Genomic DNA, 18,154 nt, shown 5'->3' with positions numbered 1-18,154 from the left:
GGGACGGCGCGGGGCAACGATGGCGACGGCGAGGCGGAGACGGGCAGCCTGGCGGCGTCGGGGTGGGGAAGAACGAACTGAACGAGATTTTGACGAGTGCCAGTTATATAGATGACGCATTGGTCCCGGTTCCTGAGACAAACCGGGACTAATGCGACCTTTAGTCCCGGTTGGTGGCACCAACCGGGACCAAAGGCCTCTTTTCAGCAGCGCAAAGGGCGGGAAGCAGATGCCTTTAGTCCCGGTTGGAGGCACCAACCGGGACTAAAGGGTGGCATTGGTCCCGGTTGGTGCCACAAACCGGTACCAATGCACCCCTTTAGTTTTGGTTGGTGCCCCAACTGGGACTAAAGGCCCTGTGCTGCCCACGTCGCGACACGAAAGTTTAGTCCCACCTCACTAGCTGAGGGAGCTCGAGGGTGGTTTATAAGCCCCAGTCCTGCTACCCTCTCGAGCTCCTCTCAAATACAGGCTTACGGGCCTAAACAAACTATATGTGCATGTGGGCCTATTGGGCCTGTTGCGGGTCTGAATCCTGGCCTATTGTTGGGTTTTGTAGTCGTATTCAGGCCGTGATAGCCCTTTAGGTGGCACTTTTTTATTTTATTTATTTTATTTTTTTCTTTGAATTATTTATTTTCTTTTGATTTTGTTTTTTTATTTTCTTTTAGCTCAGATAATTATAATCTTTCTAATTACTTATTTTTTTTATGATAATTTTTTTTGCTATTAAAGTTTGTAACAAAATTCGAATTACTTATTTATGTTCTTTTATGATTTTTTTTTGTTTTTAATGTTTTGAACAGAATTCTAATTACTTATTTATTTTTCTTTTATGATAATTCTTTTTGCTTTTAATGTTTTGAACAGAATTCTAATTACTTATTTATTTTCTTTTATGATAATCCTTTTTGCTATTAAAGTTTGTAACAAAATTCTATATAATTTTAGTTTCAATAATACTAGAGGTTTATAAAAGCTTTTAAATTGATTCCTTCGGTACCAGTTCTAAGGCTGTTATAAAGACATTTTATTTGGTACATGTTTTAAGGCTAGTGCCCCACGAGCACCTTTTAGTACCGATTCGTGCCATGAACCGGTAAAAGAGTTTTTTAGTTGATTCTTTCTGCGGCTGTTTTTTAGTCCCACCTCGCCAAGCGAGAGGCACTCGCAGCGGTTTATAAGCCCCGAGTGTAGAGACGATGCAGAAGAGGCTCAATGCTAACCTGCATGTTGCTTAGCTTTAAGCCTTGAGGAATATGGTAGACTGCATGGAGCTATGTGCAGTGCAGTGTACACTATTCCAAAAGGCTTGAAGCTAATTAACGAGCATTGCACCACTTTTTTATTTTTAAAGACTTATTACAACTCAAAAATAAATATGGCAGAAAAGAAAAAAAAACTATATAAAAAACTACTCAAAAATAAATAGAAAAAAAATAGTTGTCATTAACTTTACTAAAAAAATGAGCATAGATGCACTTATAGAGAAAATTAGACCTAAATTCATAATAAATTTCTACTAACTTCAGAGAAATTCAATATGAATTCAGGTCAAATTCCCTGTATAAGGGCATCTATTTTCACTTTGAGAGGAGCTCAACAAGGCAGAGAGGAAGGGGCTTATAACGAGTGTGAGCGCCCTTCGGTTGGCGAGGTGGGACTAAACTCTGGCCGCAACGAGGACCAACCCTTTAGTCCCGGTTCGTGCCACCAACCGGGACTAATGGGTAGTCTTTGGTCCCGGTTCGTCCCACCAACCGGGGCCAATGGTGGTGGGCCAGAAGCGAGGCCCATTGGTCCCAGTTCGTCCCACCAACCGGGACCAAAAGGTCCAGAAGAACCAGGACCAATGGCCCACGTGGCCCGGCCGGCCCCCGGGGCTCACGAACCGGGTCCAATGCCACCATTGGTCCCGGTTCTGGACTAAACCGGGACTAATGGGCTAACCCGTCCTGGACCATTGCCCCCTTTTCTACTAGTGTTGGTTGCAAAACGAAAATACAAAGGTAAACATGGTTGCATGTGCACCCATGTGAATAGTAAATTCACAAAAAATACAGGAAAATTCTAAAATTCTAAAATTTTGAGGTACCAAACCTGATCGAACATTCTACTCATGTGTGAAGTTTCATGAAGTATTGACACATGTGCCATTCTTAGTGAAGAAAATACAATTGAAACCAAACTATTCATCAAACAGTGTTTTTTAATATAGCCTTGATTTGAAATTTTGCCCAGAATACAACGGATGACATTTTTCCGTGAAACTTCATACGCGAGTACATTGGTCGACTATGTATGTTAGACAAAATATTCAGATTTTTGGATTTTTTTCTAGTATTTTTTTGAAATTTCCTATTCATAATGAATGCGCGTGGAACCATGTTCATCAAATCCGCGTCCGCTGAAAAACACATATGTTACACAAGGAAATGTGCACTCGGTAATGCAAGAGAGAAAAACTGAACAGAAAGACACACAACACCTAGGGGACTTGAAATAGAGGGCCCAAACGTCAAGTGCGGCCTTGTTGGGAGCATGGGGCAAATCCCAGCCACACTCTGCTATGGATTACCAAATCGTGATGTTGTTTCAAAATAGAAAAACAAAATAGCTTCGTATTCCATATTCAATTTCCTGGCACTTGATGACAAATGGCGAATATTCCACGGGATATGCTTATCAGCCCTAGTTCGGTAGTTCCACATTGTTATGCTATCTTTTTTTTTTTGAAATGGCAAGATTCCTGCATTCATTGAGAAGAAAAGAGTTGCTCGGTTAATTAGAGAAAACCGAGGAAAAACCAGATTTCCCAGCTAATTATGGAAAACCGAACAAAAATAATCATCACAACCAATGAGTGACACACATAAGGACAAGGTACCACACCAAAGGGGGTCTCATCGAGACAGCGCGCATGCGTCATTGTCGCCACTTCTCCCCTAGAGCCATCATCGCCATCCCTAAACCCTGAGCAAATGACTTCGACTTCGGAGTTGGCGATCGTCGACTCAATCGACACTCCAGAGACCGAGTTAAACCATATGAATATCCGCGCCAGGACTCAGCCACCTGTGACCAGATAGCGCAGTTCCGACTCAAGCGAAGAACTGCAGAGGAGAACTAGGCATGGCTGACGCTGTAGAAGATGACCGAACGAACCACCACCTGCTGCTCGTCATCGTACGCCACCAGGCCCCGCCACTGCAGCTTCGACTTCGCAACAACAAACCAACTGAGTCCGGGGAGAGTTTCAGCGAGACCAAAGTTCAACTCCCTAAATGACCTCTTCTCCACTAGCTAGGAAGCCTTTACAGTTGATGAATTTGCAATTCAGGGTCGGAATTATAATAAAGCTTCCTGCTTTTGTAAAGGGGAGTTCGAGTCTGACAAACATTTTGCTAGTGAATACCATTTTTCTAGAAACTTCTAGAGAATTGTCTCCTTCTAAATTTATATAAAAAAGGCTCCTTCTAATTAAATTTCTCAAGAACAAAAAATTGCATGCTTCTACTAAGCAATCAACACGAGCTTCCCTGCTCATAATTGATATCTTGATGATTCGTGGGAGGAGACGGAAAAACATACAACATGCAAAATTTGGTGAGCTGCTTCTCATCGTCCTTTCGAATATTCGACTTGAGCATACCAGTCATTGTTTTCAAAGAAAGACTCTGAAGGTGCTACATGTCGCTTATAGGACAAGACCTAGCACTACTGGTGGGAATTGAACTTATAGTTTTCCTTTTTTTATTTTAACATCCAAGAGTGACTTGTACATATACTATTTTTTCTATTTTTTATGTTTTAATGAAATTGCCAGGCCATGCTCCTTTAAATCATTTGGCATGGAAACATGAAAATTATGGCCAAAAGACAAAATTTATACTCGCAAACTGTAATATATGTAATGAAGATAAATACTACTACATATATATAATCGTTAACAAAAATAAGAAAATCATAATTCACAATACAACCATTGAGAAAATATAGATAAAGAGCATCACCGAGTTGGATGTTGCCTATTTTCCTATTGGTGGCAATATAGATATAGACAATATAGACCAGCACTATTGGTGGCAATGGAACTTCTTGTTTTTCTTTCTTTTGTTTTGACATCCAAGTGACTTGTACATATACTAGATTGTTTTCTACTTTTTCCATGTTTTAATGAAATTGCTAGGCCATGCGCCTTTAATGTAAATAAATCATTTCACATGATACATTAAAATTATGGCCAACAGACATAATACTTGCCAACTGTAATATATTTACTGAAGGTAAATACTATTATGTATAATTGTTAACAAAAATAAGAAAATCATAATTCACAATACAACCATTGAGACAATATAGGTAAAGAGAATCACCGAGTTGGATGTTGCCTATTTTACTAATTATTTAATGGCAACACACAACCAACTTTGCTGGATGTTTGGAGCAAGAGACTAGATGACCCTAAAAGTAAAATCTCACATAAATATAACACTGTCTGACTTATTGTGTTCCTCCTTTTCTACTTCTTCAACCAAATCGCCATCTCCTTTGTGAACTTCACCATTGCAAGTTTAGGTAGTAAGATTGATACCACGGTTGAGTCCTCACCGTCTTTATTCTTGCACTTGGTATGATAGCTAATTAACTTTGACGTGAAGTCACCAGCATGTGGTGTGCCAGCAGCAACTAGCTCGGCCTTCCCAAATTTCAATGCATTGCCTCCAACCCACTTTGTATCACTAACTTCATATGTTCTGTCCATACCGAAAGGTGAACGCTCTCGCCATAATGCCATCAAATCAACCATTGACTTCATGCAATCTTTTGTGGTGCCTAACTTGACTTTGTGTATCAGCTCAAGTACTTGTTCCAAGGGCTTTGTCACAAGCTCATTGACTGTGATTTCGACCATGGGAGAAAAATGTGCATTTCCATAGTAACCACGTGGGACAAGACTTTCACCATTAATACTTCTCCCACGTGTATTTAAAGTAAACATGATACACACTTTCTGACTAGATCCATAACCAAGTGCCAATGTGCGACACCGCCACATAACAGCCATAAGCAACTCAAAAGTTGTGGTGGATTTGGAAAGGTGTTCTGGGAGGTGGCTCCTTAAAATTGATATTTCTTTCGGTCCAAAAAATAAATATTGCACCTCCATGCTTTGCGGCGGAGTTGATAGCATCACGTCATCTCCCGTGCAGTCCAACCCCTGAATAAATGTTTTATATGCTGGGTAGACATGCGTGATGGAGGGTGGCATACGTGCTGTGAAGGTATCTCGTTTCCATACGGGCAAAGTGGTTGGGATGAGTTCACCGCATGCAAAATCGGATATGGATTTGATAAATTGGAGGATACCAAAACCATCAGCAATGCAATGGCACATGTGAAGCCCAATAACAAATCCTCCACACTTGAGTTGTGTCACCTGCAAAACACAACGCATAGGGTTAGCTCATGAATGGTAACATGCTTTGGCAGGAAAATAATTGTGGCCACTAAAGTCATCCATCTTCATATTTATATACTCATTTTTATAATTAAAATGGTAACATAGGAGTATACATATGTGCTTTCATTTGTATTTTGATGCGAGTGTCAAGACAAATATAATTTGGACAAAGTTTTTTTACGCTAAGTCCTAGTGTTGATGAATAAATAATTTATTCATTTTACTTGACAACACCTTATAGTTGGAGTGAATATGATTGTAACTATATGCTGCTAGTACACAACAAGAAAATACAAAAACAAATACCTGGCAAAATTTGCCTATAGTTTTACCGTAATAATGCATCCAAAACCTCAAACTAATACTCCTCGCATACTGACGCCCGTAATAATTCTCATAAATAAACTAGAGAAAGAACACAAGTGAAAACGAAACAAATACAGTTAAGAAACACTAGCTACCTGCAGGAAAAGCAGAGGCTTGGCAACCACATCCCTGGTGTCACCGGCGTCTCCCAAGAACTCCTCGACGCACGGGTATGGCGGCACCAGCGGCTGGCCGAGGTCCTCCAGCCGCACGTCTACGGTGGCCTCCACAAACATCACCCCTTCCCCCGTGCAGTCCACCACCAGCTTGTTTTCGTCAGACAGCTTCCGTAGACGGCCAGCCATCGGGTAGTAGTACACCAGAGCCGCCGCCACGGCGGCCTTGATGCCCTTGGCCACCTTGCCCGGCTTGACGCTTTCGCCCGGCGGGCTGCGGAAGAAGCCGACGATGGACTCGTAGAAGCGCAGCGACCACTGGTCGTCGAGGTCGGAGAGGGCCTTGGTCTCGACGGGCGTCGGCCGCGCCGGGCGCACCAGCTCGGGCTCGCTCCGGCGTGCCGTGAACGTCACCATGGCGGCGGAACTGGTTTTGGCGAAGGTGCGTGTATGCGTGTGTTTGAGGGAGTGCTCCGCTGGGACGGTGGAACCGTGGAAGCTAGCTAAGAGATGACTGGTTGTAGTGTGGTTTGCCATGACATGCGTCTCGAGCACACATATATAGGCACCAGCTGATGAGTAGAGTACATGCATGGCGATGGCGATGGCGATGGTGACCGGTTCAAGCTAGGATGGCAAAGACATGATGCCAAAAGCAAACTCGGCGTATAACGTTGAAGCTGTCAAGTGTTTGTAGCTCTTTGAACAAGTGATGAAGTGAGCCCGCCCGCCGCTGGAGAACCAGTTTCAGTTCGTGCCGGCCGCGCATATTCTTACGCGACTTTGAGTCGTCCGTCGTCAGCTAGCAGCGCGCGGTAGGTAGGTAGCTGCTGCCCACAGCCACACACCATGCATGCATCGAAGCAGCATTTCGATTACCATGCATATACAGGAAAAAGTAGGGAATAGACTCTACTTTTAATATCATCTTTGTCCAGTTTATTTGATTCATTTGTATAAGAGAAATAGATTTTGCCTAGTTAATCTGATCCGAATACAACGGCCGGGACGAAAATCGTTGTCAGGACCCACTAGAAGCCACGCATATTGATTGATGCCGCCCAGAATGTCATCGTCGCCGCCTCTCGCACTCTCGCAGGCCGGTGGCTTCGACTTCTCCACGATATAGGTTACCTATGCAGAATTTTTTTTTTGCGGGTTACCTATGCAGATAATCCCATGATATAGCCGCGCCAAACCTTGCCAAGTCCATAAAAGGGCAAAGTTTTTGCTTCCGTAGAGCATCTTCAATAGCAACCCTATAAAAAGGATCAGACACAAAATATTCTTTTGGTTGCTTCTTCATGACAGAGTCAGCTCCAGGAGTCTGCTCAAAAGGAAAATTTTCTTGCTTCCAAGTTATGAATGTGCCATCTGTCAAGACCATGTTGAAGAAACATCACTGCACCTGCTCTGGGATTGCCATTTTGCTCTCTCCTGCTGGGATGTTATTGCTCCTCACAGATGCAGAGGAGTTTCTGCTTTTGATAATATCATCTTTCTCAAGCAATGCTTCCCAGCACCGATTGCCATGGACATTGTGATTATGGGTTGTTGGAACATTTGGATGCAACGGAATGGGAAAATTTTCAATGCTGTCCCCCCCAGGAATTCATGCCTGGAAGCAGGGCTTATACCAAGATCTCTCTCTGGTCAAATATCGAACTAAAGAGAAGAACGTTGCCACTCTTGAGCAATGGATGAATTCCCTTCTTGCATAAGATCTCACAGATAACATTTAGACATGTTAGAAAAAACTGGAGTTGGCTAGATGCCTTGTATTTTTTCCCATACTTTTTGTTTGTACATATTATTTTTATAAATGAAAATATACCGTAGAACTATTGTTCTACGGTTCCGGGGGTAAAAAAAATAGCAACCCTATAATAGAGCATCAAAACAATTAGTTTTAGGGCATTGAATTTTTTCTGTTCCAACCGCAGCCCTATAATAGGGCACAAAAACATTGAACTACACTAGATCACTGTAAACACTATCAAACATGCAAACCTTATAATATTTCTTTTTGTAGCTTGTCTTTTTTAAATCTTCTTAGGCCTTCTATAATCAGATATTTAAAAATGAATGTCATGGCCAAAATACTACACCCTTGTTCATAAATATAAAAAAATAATCAAATATTTTAAATATTTTAATATAAACTACGTACCAACTGAAACGAGTAGACAAACACACTAAAATGCGTCTATATACATCCAAATCAGAAAAAAATTATAATAAAATATAAAATATTTGTGAAGGGAAGAAGTCTGCATAGGATTCATCCAACGCTTAACTGTCAAAATATCTTTCCCCTCTCGCAAGGCGACTAGAGAAAACCTTTCTCCCCTCGATCTTCATGGCGAGTTCGTGGATTCGCCTCCCCTCCGCCTGCCGCTCCGGCGGCCGATGGGGTGGGGGGGGGGGATTTCTGGTGCCTCGAATCCGGCTAGTAGATAGGTAGGATTTTACTTCTCACGAGCGGCGTTTGGACGGATGGCGCCGCTTCTTTTTTGAGTCAGTCCTCCGGGTTCCAATCCTCCTCAAGTTTGTCCATTGGGATAGATTAGACGGAGCTTCGGCATAGATTCCTGCCAGCTCCTCGGGGCGGTGAGTTTAGGGTTTCCCATCGTGTGTATGCAACAACGATATTTTGTGCCAGGTTCTGCATATCTATTTAAGGATTCAACGGCGAGACTGCGGCTCCGGGGCACTAGTCCTTAGGGGCACGTGCACGAAGACTTCCGGTCGTCGTCGACAAGGTCAGGCCGGCTCCGGTATGGGAGCGTCGACGGCTCGTTCTGGCGGCGGCAATATGGTTTATGTTTGAGGTATTTTTTTACTTCCTGTGAATATTTATAATAGATTTGATCCTTTTCCCAAATAAATAAATAAATGAACACTTAACTTGGAGTCCTGCATTTTAAGCGAATTCATAGTGTTTTCCTCTCCCACCAATGGTATAGACTAGAGAACACTGTATTTTCATTGAGAAGAACCTAGACTATGTACCAAGTGTTTGTGTTTTTTGATAGGGGACATACCGGAAATCCGTAAAAACATTTATTTAGGGGGGAAATCCCCTAGGAACTTTCTTTTTATTGTTTTGTAAAATGGTCTAAACGATCCTTAGAATATAATGATGCCTTTTTTTTTGGAGATGATGTATTGTTTTCTTTATTCATATGTAATTTTTGCATCGGAGACGGGAAGATGGCCTATGGCGACGTGTAGAGAACTATTTTTTTTATATAGGCAATCTAGAGTTTTTCTGTTTTTGAGAAAAATGTAAATTCCATTTTTTTGTAGGTGTTAAATGTAGAGTCTCTAGTGGGGATCCCAACTAAAAAAAAAGAAACTAGTGGGGAACCGGAGTCCCGGAGGGCCGGAGACAACCGCAAGCCCAAGAGCCTCGGGGCCCATGACGCGCAAGCGGTTACGTTTTCGCCGTCCATTTCGAGGCGGAAGCGCGCGCCTGCGGTTCCGCTGCCAGTTGCTGCAATTCATCCCCACCCCACCCCACTCGCCCTTCGCCGCCGCGACGGCAACCGCCGATGGCTCCTCCACGCCGCCCCCCTCCTTCCCGGCTCGCTAACCACGCCGTGTTCCTCCTCCTCGCCGCGGCCACCCTGGTCGGGCCCGCCGTCGGGGTGGAGATCCTCTCCAAGTCCCGCCTGGAGCGCTGCGCCCTGGACTCGGGGGCCGGCGGCGCCCTGGCCTGCGACCGCAAGCTCGTCCTCAACCTCGCCGTCCCCAGCGGCTCCGTAAGCCTATCCTCCTCCTCCTCCTCCTCCTCTTCCCCCTCTCGAGCCGTGCGTTGTGTTTGTACTGACGGTGTGTGTGTTCGGGGGCTCGATTCAGAGCGGCGGCGAGTCGTCTCTGGTGGCGCAGGTGGTGGAGGTCGAGGAGAACGATGCGCAGGCGATGCAGACGGTGCGGGATCCCCCCGTCATCACCATCAACAAGTCCGCCGTCTACGCGCTCTACCCCATCAACTACATGAGGGTAAAGCCCCTCTGCCTGTGCCCCACCTGACCAACAGACCGGAGTCTGGTTTTTCTGATGAATAGCTAGTAGGATGCCACTTTCCACTTTAAGACTTAGAGCCAAACAGCCTCCAGCCATCATACAATGCTGGCTCCTGTGGTACTTCTACTATTTTGCTGTGTTGTGGTGGCCTGTGTTAATTGCTATCGTTCATTCCTTCATGAGGAATTTAGGTGTACTATACTCGAGCTGGAAATAGCATGCTATTTTCAGGCTCTTGGCAGTCCCTGTTGCTGTCCGTTCCCATCACTTTGTGGCCCTATCGTAGCGTAGCGTTGCTGAAATGCCGTGTTCTAGGTTTTGGAATGGGCACATCATAGGGATATTTCTCTATTTGTCATGGATAAACAGGGAGTCGACGAAGCGGGTTTCCAAAATGTTTCAGAGCTATCAAAACATTGGAATGCCATTCACTATGATCTGATATCGCTAGAGTGGGACCGTTTATGCTTACGTGTTTTGCATCGCCTCATTTGTTATAGCAACCCCATTTGCATCTGAAAATGTTTTTAGCATTTTGTTGTATGATTGTTTTTATGTGCAGCTTGTTGCACTGTAAAGTTAGCCATATCACTGATATCAACTGTTACCTACCAGTAACACTATACTCCCTAACAAATCATGTGAATTTGGAGCTGATTTATTGTCTGTGCTCGTTTCTTCAGGATGTTGCTTATAAACCAGAGGAAATGTTTACTAGGACACATAAATGTGAGTCAGATGCTGGTGCTGATGTTGTTGGAGTTTGTGAAAGGTAAAAAAAAAACTTTGGGACTCGATCCAGTTGATAGGTTGTCATCATCATTCGTCAATATTTCTGGGAGGGATTCCAATTGGCAGGTCTTCATAATCACAGACCCACCATTTCAGTTTTAGACAGCAATAATCTGTGCTGTAGCACTTTTGGTGCGAGTTTATTACAATAGTATAACCGTTGCCGTATACATTTGTGTAGCATATACCATTTACTCTCATGGCCATTCATATCTTCAGACATTCCCTCGATTTCTGCATCCTTCTTTATACACATTTTCAATGTCGTATAAACTGATGATTTCTATTTCATGAATATGGCTAGGTTATGGGATCAGAACGGTCACGTAATTGAGCATACAGAGGTGAAACGCACTGGCCTTTGTCATCCTTATTTTATTATCTCAGTGTCTTGAGTAGTAGCAATATTGAACCAAACACTTTTTGACCAAATAAACCGCGGATCTGATTGCTTTGGGGCTTTTTTTTCCTCGCCTGCGCATAGCTTTAGTCTTATATGACTTTGCTAGGTGCTGGCGTGTTTTTGTGTTCGTGTGTTGGTGTTGGCTGTGTGCATCCTAGCTATGCAGAGGCCGGGTGTGTGCTCATAGTGTTTGTATCCTCTTGATGCTCCATTTTGAACCAATAAAATCCACCCTTTGTTGATTTTTTTTTGAGAAAAATAAAGGCACATATGAAGTTCTTTTCAACGTGCTTGTGCAATGAATGTATCTGCATGTCATATACTCGTTTAGTTTGTTATTGTATTTTACATGTAGCTATGATCTACAATCTCATGATTCTAATGTTTCCTCTCTTTTTCACGGTAAATCTAATGTTTTCTCTACACTTTGCATTGCACTAGCCGGTTTGCTGTCCATGTGGGCCTCATCGCCGTGTTGGTTCGTCTTGCGGATCAATTTGTGAGTTAACAATTTTTTTTAGCATTCCTGCATTTTCAGTATAACATTGTGTCACACCTTTCACATGCATCTTCCTTGCAGTTGATAAAATGATTAAAGGCAAAGCTAATACGGCTCACTGTGTACGTTTTCCAGGTGATTGGTATGGGCATTAATTGTGAGATATCTTTGTAATATTTATAAATATTGTCTTAAGAACTCCACCTGTTGAGTTTGAATTGACACGATATCCTAATATCTTGTACTTCTTATTTCGGTCTGATACGGTCATAGTACTTTCTTTTCCTTTGCTAACATCATCAAGTAGGCAGTTCATATTTTGGGGATTAATGGTGATCTAGTTTATTTATTTGTTTTTAAGTAGAATCTTGGAGTATATGCTCATGCCAAACTTATAGGCTGTTCACACCATTCAATTTTTTTATCATTATTCAGGTCAAAATTTGAGTAAATCTGTGTATCACTGTATCTCCATTGCTTATAAACAGGTATCATGTTTTTGGAATTAAGAAAAGTTTTACTGGGTACAGCATCAGAGTACAAGTAAAGAAAGGCTCTTCTGTAACGGTAGGCACTAAAATTCTGCACTGTTACTTGTAAGGCTAGTATAGAATACAGACTCTTGAAGAAATTACCATGATTATGTACATGCTGACAATATGTTGGCACGAATAGGCACAAGCAAAATACAATCCTCCTGATGACGATATTATATTTTTCACATGCCTTTGCTAACTGGAGTTCTACCAAGTCTGGGAGCCTTGGCTTACTGCGCTTTTATTGTTCGATCTTGTACCCCTTTAAGGACTAATATTCTCAATATTCTATTTATTTATAAAATCAAAGTATCGTCCAAAGGACTACTTTTCTGTTCTTATATCTGGTTTGCTGTTTTCAACTTCGAGTATGCAAAGCACTTATGCAACAGCAGTACGCCTTTAAGAATTTGACATTACACTGCAGGAGGTTATTGTTAGTCCAGAGAATAAAACAGTTGTTTCTAAAGATAACTTTCTGAGGGTAAATCTCATTGGTGACTTTGCTGGTTACAATAGTATGCCAACATTTGAAGACTTCTATCTTGTGATTCCACGGAAGGTATTCAGCAAATTATGATACATGTATTTCTCTCACGCAACTTCATAATTTCCTTCTATATCTGAAATATTGAAGGGTGGTGGTGACGGTCACCCGCAAGTTCTTGGCGATGAGTTTTCCAGGTGGATGTTGTTGGAGAGAGTCCGGTTTACATTAGATGGACTTGAGTGCAACAAGATTGGTGTTGGGTATGAAGCTTACAGAAACCAGCCTAACCTCTGTGGATCACCATTTGGGAGCTGTTTGTACAATCAGCTTTGGAATTTCAAGGAGGTAAGGTTGTGCATTAGCAAGTGTTAAGTTTTCTTTTGCAAGGATAAGTGTCGAGCTTCTTGTTCGTGAAGCACAATCTGCTAATATTGTAACTGTTTAGTCTTGAGTTTTTATTTCATCATTTTTTTTTCAGTCTGACGACAATCGAATAAACAGAAACCAAGAGCCCCAGTATATTGTGCAGGGAAGATTTGATAGGATCAACCAACACCCGGTTATATTCCCACCATTTATTCTTGAGTCCTGTTTTTATGCTAGCATTGGATAAAGCATTTGATACATACCCATCACAGAATGCAGGAGCTCATTCATTCTCTATTGGAATCACAGAACCTCTGAATACTAATTTGCTGATAGAGCTGAGTGCTGATGATATAAACTATGTATACCAGAGGTACTGATAATAATTACGCAATTTTATTTTGCATTTCCCTTGCACTGATTTGTCAATTTCAGGAGTCCAGGGAAAATAATTGACATTAATGTCCCTACATTTGAAGCCTTAAGCCAAGTTGGTACTGCCAAGGTCACAATTAAGAACATTGGCAAACTGGAAGCTTCATATAGCTTGACGGTATGCATCGCCAAGGAAATTATAATTTTCTTTGCACGGAAGCAATACCTTTTGATATATTTGTAGACAATACTACCTTTTGATAGTTCATTAATTCCATTAATTTTCTTTTCTACTAAGATGATAGGTGCATGTACTGATTTCCTACCCATCATCCTTGTTGTCCTTGCATGAATAACCTTTCTATTACCTGAATACCCACATAGACGCACCCACATCGTTCGACTGAGATATATTTGACATATAAAATGATTAGTTTAATAATGTAATAGATGATTTACTTAGCCTCAACCACATTGTTCGACTGAGATATATTTGACATATAAAACGATTAGTTTAATAATGTAATAGATGATTTACTTAGCCTCCTCAGTTTTCCTGAACTCTGATGACTGCCTTACTCTTTTTACAGTTCGACTGCTTAAGTGGCATCAGTTATGTGGAGGTATATTTATTGCGGTCTCGGTATTTTCTCTTTTTATTTGATTGACGAGCTGCAACACTTCATTTCAGTTAATTATTCATCAGCACAGTTCCCTGCTTTGGTTATTTGCTCATTCAGTTTGTTCTCATGAAGCTACCCTGCAATTTAATTTGCAGGAGCAATTCTTCATCATCAAACCTGGCCAAGTGGTTATCCGCTCATTCTATTTGCGTTCCTCATCAGACCAAGCATCAAAATATCGCTGCTTGGGTGAGTTAGAAACCAGAGACAGCTCATCATTGTCCTTAAATCCAAAGTCCTGTTTTAGGGATTAACATGGGATTTGTTTGTGGTCGATTGCAGCTATTTTGAAAGCGTCAGATTTCAGTGAACTTGACAGAGCAGAGTGCCAATTCTCTACTACAGCCACAGTTCTTGACAATGGAACACAGGTTCTGAAATGTTTGTTCCCTTGTAGTGATCCTGTTAGGATTCATTAGCTTTTGTTTTCTGTTAAAACAAGCCCAGGGAGATAGTTAGAGTTGCCTACAATGTTTCATCCCGATCTTTGATGTCAGTGTGTCTCTTGCCTTGATAAACTTTTGATATCACAGATCTGTGTTTTCGCACGATCTGGATCCCCTTTTTACCATGACAAATAATTGTGTCGTGCTGTTCCCATCTCTGAGCTACATACATTGCTTACTGCCCTTGAAACCCATGTAGATCGGCCCACCGAAGCAGCATAAGAAGGGTGGCATCAGGGGTTTCATCGAAGCCATCGAAACCTTGTGGCGCAACACGTGGGACAGCGTGATCGATTTCTTCACCGGCAGATCATGCAGGTAATATATAATGTTATCTGTAATTCGAATTCAGCTGTGCCTATTACTCTTTCTGATAATTTCCGTTTCAAAAAAACCCTTTCTGATCATTTTAGCTCATCTATCTGTTTCACTCCCTGTGGAACAGCACCAAGTGCTCGAGCTTCCTGGACCTGAGCTGCCACATCCAGTACATATGCATCGGCTGGCTCGTCATGTTCGGCCTGCTGCTCACCACGCTACCCGCAGGTCCGTAAGCATTTTGTTTCGTCAGGTGGCTATTTTTCTTCATGGTCACGGCGCCAATGCTCATTTTCTCCGTGTTTTTGGCGTTGCAGTCGCGGTGCTGCTGTGGCTGCTCCACCAGAAGGGCATGTTCGACCCGCTGTACGACTGCTGGGACGACGTGTTCGGGCTGCCAGAGGCCGCGCACCAGAAGCGCCGGGGAGGCCGAGGCCACCACGAGCACGCCCACACCCACCACCGTCACCACCACAGTAAGCACCCGCACGCGCACAAGAAGCACAGGAGCGGGGCGCCCAGCCAGCACCACCACCACGTTCTCCACAGGCACGCGGCGGCCGACGGCGGTGAGCGGCACCGGCATGCAGGGGCGCTCGGCGTGCAGCACAGGGACGCCGGGCACAAGCACCACCGCCACGGCAAGGCGCCGCAGAGGGAGAGGGATGATGGCCGCGGCACGGAGTACAAGGAGCAGCGTGGGCACCATGAGAGGCACGGCGGGGGCGAGGGCCGCCACCACTCCCGGGCGGCGTAGAAGACGGACGGTTGTGATCAATTGGCTCAGTGCCGGTCGATGTATATAAGATACTTCAAGGAAATTAGGAACTCGTCGCGACTTGTGTGATTCATGTTGTTCATTTCTGTTTGCCGTTACGTTGTACAGAGCAACTTGTGCTACTGCGTCTGTAGTTCTTTGACATGAGCATCCGTGACCATCGACCTCACATCAAATAAACAGACAGATGTACAACTTCCTGGATCAGATAAAATTTCACATCAGCACAATCACAACTCACACCTCACCCACAACAAGCATATACTATTACATAGTACTCCCTCTGTAAACAAATATAAGAGCATTTAGTGATCTAAACGCTCTTATATTCGTTTACGGAGGGAGTAGTAGTAAGTGTCTACTTGGCGGCGCCGGGATTGTTCATCCCGCTCACTAGCTCAGGGCCTTATTAATTCATAGCCGCGTCGATACACTGATGAAGAAGAGCACATGAATCACTTCTTGGGCGGTGGAGTGAGCGCCGCCTTGAGCTTCTGCACAGTGGGCAGGTCGGTCTTGAACGACTTGAAAAAATGTTAAAAAATTCTTGTTGTCTTATCCGCATTAGACAAAATGAAGTAAAAAATAATTCAAAATTTAAGTATCTTTCAGTATCTAAGTATAAATACTAATAAAAAGAAGAAAGAAGGATTGATTTGCAGCAATAGATGTCTTTCTACGGAATCGCAGGCCTATTCGGCAAGCACGGCGTCATCGACGCCGGTGCCGAACACGGTGACGGGCACGGACACGGTGCCGGGAGCGGAGCTGCCGAAAGCGGAGAGCGCGACGGCGGGACTTCGCCCCGGGTTGGACTGGTAGTGCACCAGGCCCTTGGGGAACACGAACATGTCACCGGCGGCCAGGTCCTGCATGTAGAGCTTGCCGGCCGTGTCGACGAAGCCGACGGAGAGCGCGCCGTCAAGGACGAGCAGCAGCTCGGCGGCGCGGGGATGGGTGTGTGGTGGGTTCACGGATTCGGAGGGTAACTTGAGCATGGCGTAGGCCACGCTTTGCCCGTTGAGCGCAGGGAATTCCATCATGGTTGCCTTGGTCACCGTGAAGTTCTGCGTCCCGGGCATCGGCTTCGGCATGGTCATGTTCATGGCGGCGCTGAAGCCGGTGTAGGTGAAGAAGTCGCCGGTGATGTTCATTGGTGGCATGCCGATCATCGAAGTCGGCACGATGAAGTCGCTGAGGATGTCGGCGTCGCCGGCCACGGCGGCCAACGGCGCCGAGGCCAGTGCAATCACCACCAACACCAAGGAGTAGTAGGAGTTGATGGACGCCATTGGAAATGAATGTAGCTTCTTAATTTAGCCGTGCTAAGAGATTGATTGATGGAGGCTGTGGCTGTGAGCTGTGGTGAAGATGTTGAACTACTTGATGCGTTGTCAATTTATACAGAAGAGGAAAACTAGTGATGTGATGAAGAGTTTGAGAAACCAAGGACGAAGTATGAGTATTGCAGAACAACAAGCTGTGTCCAGCTAGCGCGAATTGACAGTTTGACACACGTCTGAGGAAGAATTAACTGGCCGATGTTATGCAACTCTTGGTGTATCCAATCATATGGATATACCTACAATATGCAGCCTAGGATTTATTTCTGTTCCCATTGTAATGAAAACTTGGATGTGTGGGTGTGTATCGATCACTCTCAACTTGATCAATCGGAGCTGCTGACTTGTTCACCAAAGAGCCTGCAAGTATGTAACACTGCATCAAATTGTCCATCTATCTATTTACTATATTATCATAAAATAAAAGACAGAAGAGCCGCCACACTTTTTAAGTCTAGCAACAAAAAAAAGTGCATTGTATCTGTCTTGTCTGAACGCGGTCCATCTCTTCTCTTCCGCACAGTCGCCGCCTCCTACCTCCCCATCCTCCCTTGCCCTCGCCGCTGCTAGACCAGTGATTGGGCTAAGTCCCGACACTGGCGGCGGCGGGGATGTCTCTACTCTCCCTTCAACGGTGAGATGCGATCTACAGACGATGACTTGTGGCGATGATTTGAGGCACAGTATATGACTATGCAACAGTAGTGGTGGTGGTGTTTTTGGCCGGACCGGCGATCTCTGGTGGCGAGGCATCGACAGTTGCGATCTCACACTACTAGGGAAAACCTTATACACGGAGCATTATCAGTAGCGCTTGTCAAAAGGACGCGCGCTACTGCTAACTAGCAGCAGCGCAGGTAAAGAGGACGCGCTACAGGTAATACTTAGCAGTAGCACGCTCTCACTGGCCAGGCGCTACTGCTAAGTGGGCCACACGGCCATCCCGAATCTAGCTTTAGTAGCAGCGCGGTTTGCATAAACGCGCTACAACTAAAATTTTAGCTGTAGCGCTTGTTTTGCTTCCCGTGCTACTGCTAAAACCACCTTATCCTATACCCCCGTCCCGCCCGTTTCCTCTCCCTCACCACACTCACTCTCACTCCAAGACACTCTCTGGTCTCCGTCCCCGTCATCCTCGCCGCCGCCCGCG

General features: G+C 44.0%; 3 protein-coding genes across 3 annotated transcripts; 1 reads left to right on the top strand and 2 right to left on the bottom strand.

Annotated features, from left to right (window-relative positions):
* Window positions 1-4,353: 4,353 nt before the first annotated feature.
* Window positions 4,354-6,455, bottom strand: LOC119305931 (acyl transferase 1-like). The gene is made up of 2 exons (XM_037582318.1): window positions 5,926-6,455; window positions 4,354-5,440 (listed from the first exon to the last, which is right to left on the bottom strand). The coding sequence occupies exons 1-2, from the start codon at window positions 6,361-6,363 to the stop codon at window positions 4,523-4,525; spliced, it is 1,356 nt and encodes a 451-aa protein (XP_037438215.1). The 5' UTR covers window positions 6,364-6,455; the 3' UTR covers window positions 4,354-4,522.
* Window positions 6,456-9,406: 2,951 nt separating this feature from the next.
* LOC119311214 (protein HAPLESS 2-like) lies at window positions 9,407-15,810 on the top strand. The gene is made up of 18 exons (XM_037586853.1): window positions 9,407-9,710; window positions 9,808-9,951; window positions 10,659-10,747; window positions 11,072-11,111; window positions 11,612-11,669; window positions 11,751-11,811; window positions 12,158-12,236; window positions 12,633-12,767; window positions 12,843-13,040; window positions 13,174-13,254; window positions 13,334-13,434; window positions 13,497-13,614; window positions 14,027-14,059; window positions 14,215-14,308; window positions 14,402-14,490; window positions 14,765-14,883; window positions 15,011-15,111; window positions 15,201-15,810. Exons 1-18 carry the CDS (start codon window positions 9,501-9,503, stop codon window positions 15,638-15,640), a joined length of 2,190 nt encoding a protein of 729 aa, XP_037442750.1. The 5' UTR covers window positions 9,407-9,500; the 3' UTR covers window positions 15,641-15,810.
* Window positions 15,811-16,353: 543 nt separating this feature from the next.
* LOC119305930 (germin-like protein 9-3) lies at window positions 16,354-17,001 on the bottom strand. The gene has a single exon (XM_037582317.1). It carries the CDS (start codon window positions 16,951-16,953, stop codon window positions 16,354-16,356), a length of 600 nt encoding a protein of 199 aa, XP_037438214.1. The 5' UTR covers window positions 16,954-17,001.
* Window positions 17,002-18,154: the final 1,153 nt, after the last annotated feature.

This window comes from Triticum dicoccoides, chromosome 5B (assembly GCF_002162155.2).
Source record: "Triticum dicoccoides isolate Atlit2015 ecotype Zavitan chromosome 5B, WEW_v2.0, whole genome shotgun sequence".
NCBI classification, from domain to species: domain Eukaryota; kingdom Viridiplantae; phylum Streptophyta; class Magnoliopsida; order Poales; family Poaceae; genus Triticum; species Triticum dicoccoides.
This window is presented reverse-complemented; position numbering and strand designations above follow the sequence as displayed.

What these genes read in the sequence shown, in the direction of transcription:
- LOC119305931 (XM_037582318.1), bottom strand. Translation starts at nt 6,363, where the DNA reads ATGGTGACGTTCACGGCACGCCGGAGCGAGCCCGAGCTGGTGCGCCCG. An exon ending in AGCCTCTGCTTTTCCTGCAG is followed by an intron (nt 5,441 to 5,925) that starts GTAGCTAGTGTT and finishes TGTGTTTTGCAG; the next exon opens with GTGACACAACTCAAGTGTGG.
- LOC119311214 (XM_037586853.1), top strand. Translation starts at nt 9,501, where the DNA reads ATGGCTCCTCCACGCCGCCCCCCTCCTTCCCGGCTCGCTAACCACGCC. An exon ending in ACCCCATCAACTACATGAGG is followed by an intron (nt 9,952 to 10,658) that starts GTAAAGCCCCTC and finishes TCGTTTCTTCAG; the next exon opens with GATGTTGCTTATAAACCAGA. An exon ending in AGCTTTGGAATTTCAAGGAG is followed by an intron (nt 13,041 to 13,173) that starts GTAAGGTTGTGC and finishes TTTTTTTTTCAG; the next exon opens with TCTGACGACAATCGAATAAA.
- LOC119305930 (XM_037582317.1), bottom strand. Translation starts at nt 16,953, where the DNA reads ATGGCGTCCATCAACTCCTACTACTCCTTGGTGTTGGTGGTGATTGCA.